The sequence below is a fragment of the Apium graveolens genome, chromosome 8, assembly GCF_009905375.1.
Source record: "Apium graveolens cultivar Ventura chromosome 8, ASM990537v1, whole genome shotgun sequence".
Lineage (NCBI taxonomy): Eukaryota > Viridiplantae > Streptophyta > Magnoliopsida > Apiales > Apiaceae > Apium > Apium graveolens.
In genome coordinates, this window is record NC_133654.1 from 262,684,169 (window position 1) to 262,687,435 (window position 3,267).

The following is a 3,267-nucleotide window of genomic DNA, read 5'->3' on the forward strand; positions in this document are numbered from 1 at the left end:
CTCTGCTGATATGCATCAAGCTTTAATTGAGAGTTTATTCGGTCTTCGTCTAACAAATCCAAGTGGAGCCTCTGGTTAACTTTTACATCTTCCTCAACAAACACGTCTATCCGGAGGGATCCGGCTCCTACCTCTACGGGAACCATGGCCTCATACCCATAAGTCAGCAGAAATGGGGTTTCTCCTGTAGTTGATCTGGGAGTTGTATTGTAAGACCAGAGGACCATGGGCATTTCCTCTGGCCAATCTCCTTTTTTTTCTTCCAACTTTGCCTTCAAGGTTTGTTTTATGATTTTGTTTATAGCCTCCGTCTGACCGTTACTTTGCGGATGAAAAACTGCGGCAAAGTCCTCTTTGATGTTCAAGTCCTCACAAAGCTTCCTTAACTCTTTACTATCAAACTGCTTCCCATTATCCGAGATGAGTTTGTAGGGGATACCGAACCTGCATACTATAGAATTGAAAACAAAGTCCCTCATCTTCTTTGTTGTGATCGTGGCCAGTAGCATAGCCTCCGCCCAATTGGTAAAGTAGTCCACAGCTACCACGGCGTATTTCACATCCCCCTTCGCTTTGGGCAACTCTCCAATGAGATCGATCCCCCACATGGCAAAAGGCCAAGGACTTGCTATTGAGGTAATGGTGGATGCCGGAGCGTTGGAATAGTTGGCGAATCGCTGGCAACGATCACAAGCCCGGACAAACTTGAAGGCATCTTCTTTCATAGTCGGCCAGTAGTATCCTTGTCTGAGTACTTTTAATGCCAGCGAACCACCCCCGAGTGATTGCCACAAATCCCTTCGTGCACTTCTCTGAGAATATAATTTCCCTCTTCTATATTTACACATCATAACAGTGGCTGGTTAAATCCTCTCTTGTATAATACCCCGTCATACTCAACATACTTTGCAGCCTAGTATCGAAGGCGTCGAGCCTGTAGTTTGTCTTCTGGTACAGCTCCTGTTTGAATATAGTTATGAAAGGGAGTCATCCAGCTTTTTCGCGGAATTTCTTGTGTTTGTAGCACCTCTACATCCGGAATACTCAGGATTTCCTGGATTTCCAAAGGGATTTGTCCAAGTTGGACGCTGTCCATCTGGGATCCCATCTTGGCCAAGGCATCCGCATTACTATTTTCTTCTCGCGGAACACTTTTTAGGCTGGCATTTCCAAATGTTTCCAATAGGCGTTGCGCATATCTCATGTACAACTCCGTCTGTGGTCCCCGGGCCTGGAAACCTCCGTTGACTTGGTTCACAACCAACTCAGAGTCACTTCGAACTATCAAATTCACGACCCCCACCTCCAGAGCTAATTTCAGGCCGTTGATCAAAGCTTCATACTCAGCATCATTGTTGGTGACGTAAAATTTGAAATGGATAGCACTCATCAAACGGTGCCCCTCCGGAATGATCAAGACAATCCCTGCACCTGATCCGTTACTGTTTACGGCCCCATCGACATGTAAGATCCACCAAGGATGGGGGAGTTCCTCCCTCTTATCACCGGGTGAATTTCTTTGCGAGGAAGGTTCTGCCAAAACTATGGCTTTATCATCTACTTCAAAATCAAACTCAAGTATGAAATTAACCAATGTCTGTCCCTTGATTGCCGTACGAGGACAATATTCCAAATCGAATTGTCCTAACTCTACTACCCATTTTAACATTCTTCCCGACGATTCGGGTTTGTGTAGAATATGCCAGAGCGGATAAGCAGTGCGGACTTCTATTCGGTGAGCCTGAAAATATGGTCTTAACTTTCGTGCTGCAAGAATAAGGGCCTACACCAATTTTTCCATGATGGTATATGGTTTCCGCCTCCAGTAACCTTTTGCTCACATAGTATACGGGCCACTAGTGGCTTGCTTCCTCCTTCACCAACACTGCGCTAACAGAGTATTAAGACACTGCCAAGTAAAGAATCAGTATCTCTCCATTTTCCGGCTTGGCCAACATTCAAGGATTTCCCAACTGCTCTTTAATTTTCAGGAAAGCTTCTTCACAATCAGGGGTCCATACAAAATTCTTCCCCATTCATTTGATTGCTTTAAAAAACTCTTTGCACCTGTCTGACGACTTTGAGACAAATCGATTTAGGGCCGCAATTCTTCCTGTCAGGCTCTGCACTTGCTTGACGCTGGTAGGAGATTTCATGTCCAACAGAGCCTTGATTTTTGTCAGGTTTGCCTTAATTCCCCGGTGGTTAACCATAAATCCCAAGAATTTTCCTGATTCCACACCGAATACGCACTTCTGTGGGTTTAGCCTCATCTGAAACTTTCTCAGAATCTGGAACATCTCAGCTAAGTCGGCGATGTGATCTTCTGCCTTCTTAGATTTTACGAGCATATCATCCACGTATACCTCTACCGTTTTTCCAATCTGCCCCTTAAATATTTTATTTACCAATCTTTGATAAGTGGCACCGACGTTGATCAGACCGAATGGCATTCCAATATAACTAAAAGTCCTCTGTTAGTAATAAAAGAGGTGTGCTCCTGGTCAGGCCCATACATGGGAATTTGATTATACCTGGAGTATGCATCCATGAAGCTGAGCAAGGCATGTCCTGCCGTGGCGTCGACCAACTGATCAATTCTTTGCAAGGAAAAGCTATCTTTTGGGCACAATTTATTCAGATCAGTGAAATCTACACATGTTCTCCATTTGCCGTTGGGTTTTTTCACTAACACTGGACTGGCCAACCATTCCGGGTAAAAGGACTCCTGAATTAGTCCAACGTCCAAGAGCCTATCCACTTCTTCCGCTAAGGCCGTAGCCCTCTCTCCGCTTACGGCCCTGCGCTTTTATCGAACTCCTTTATGCTTGGGATCGATATTCAAACGGTGGCACATTACCTCTGGGTCAATTCCTACCATATCAGAATGGTTTCATGCAAATACGTCAAGGTTCGCTAAGAGAAAGACCGAGAGACCTTCCTTCACTGTTGGTACCAACTGAGACCCAATCCTTAAAACCTTACTCGGAACTTTTTTGTCGACGGGGATTTCAATTGTATCTTCTGCTGGCCCCACCTTCTCCGTTGGCATTGGTATCCGTGGATCCAGGTTGGGTGAATTATGATTTTCATTGTTCTGCAGAGAAGGCACATCCCCTTTAGGAGGAGCATCGACTTCTTTAGAAGCCGCGCCCTGCATCGCAGGGGCATCAACTTCCTTGATATTTCTTGTGGGGAAGGGCGCTCCCTCTGGGAGAGGGGTATCTACCTTATGCTCGTCCTGTCCGAGGCTTTGCAAGACGTCAA

General features: G+C 45.5%; 1 protein-coding gene across 1 annotated transcript; it reads right to left on the reverse strand.

Moving 5' to 3' along the window:
• Positions 1-913: 913 nt before the first annotated feature.
• On the reverse strand, positions 914-2,453 carry LOC141680842 (uncharacterized). Its single transcript, XM_074486949.1, has 3 exons — positions 2,068-2,453; positions 1,831-1,885; positions 914-1,741 (listed from the first exon to the last, which is right to left on the reverse strand). Exons 1-3 carry the CDS (start codon positions 2,451-2,453, stop codon positions 914-916), a joined length of 1,269 nt encoding a protein of 422 aa, XP_074343050.1.
• Between the last annotated feature and the right edge of the window lie 814 nt (positions 2,454-3,267).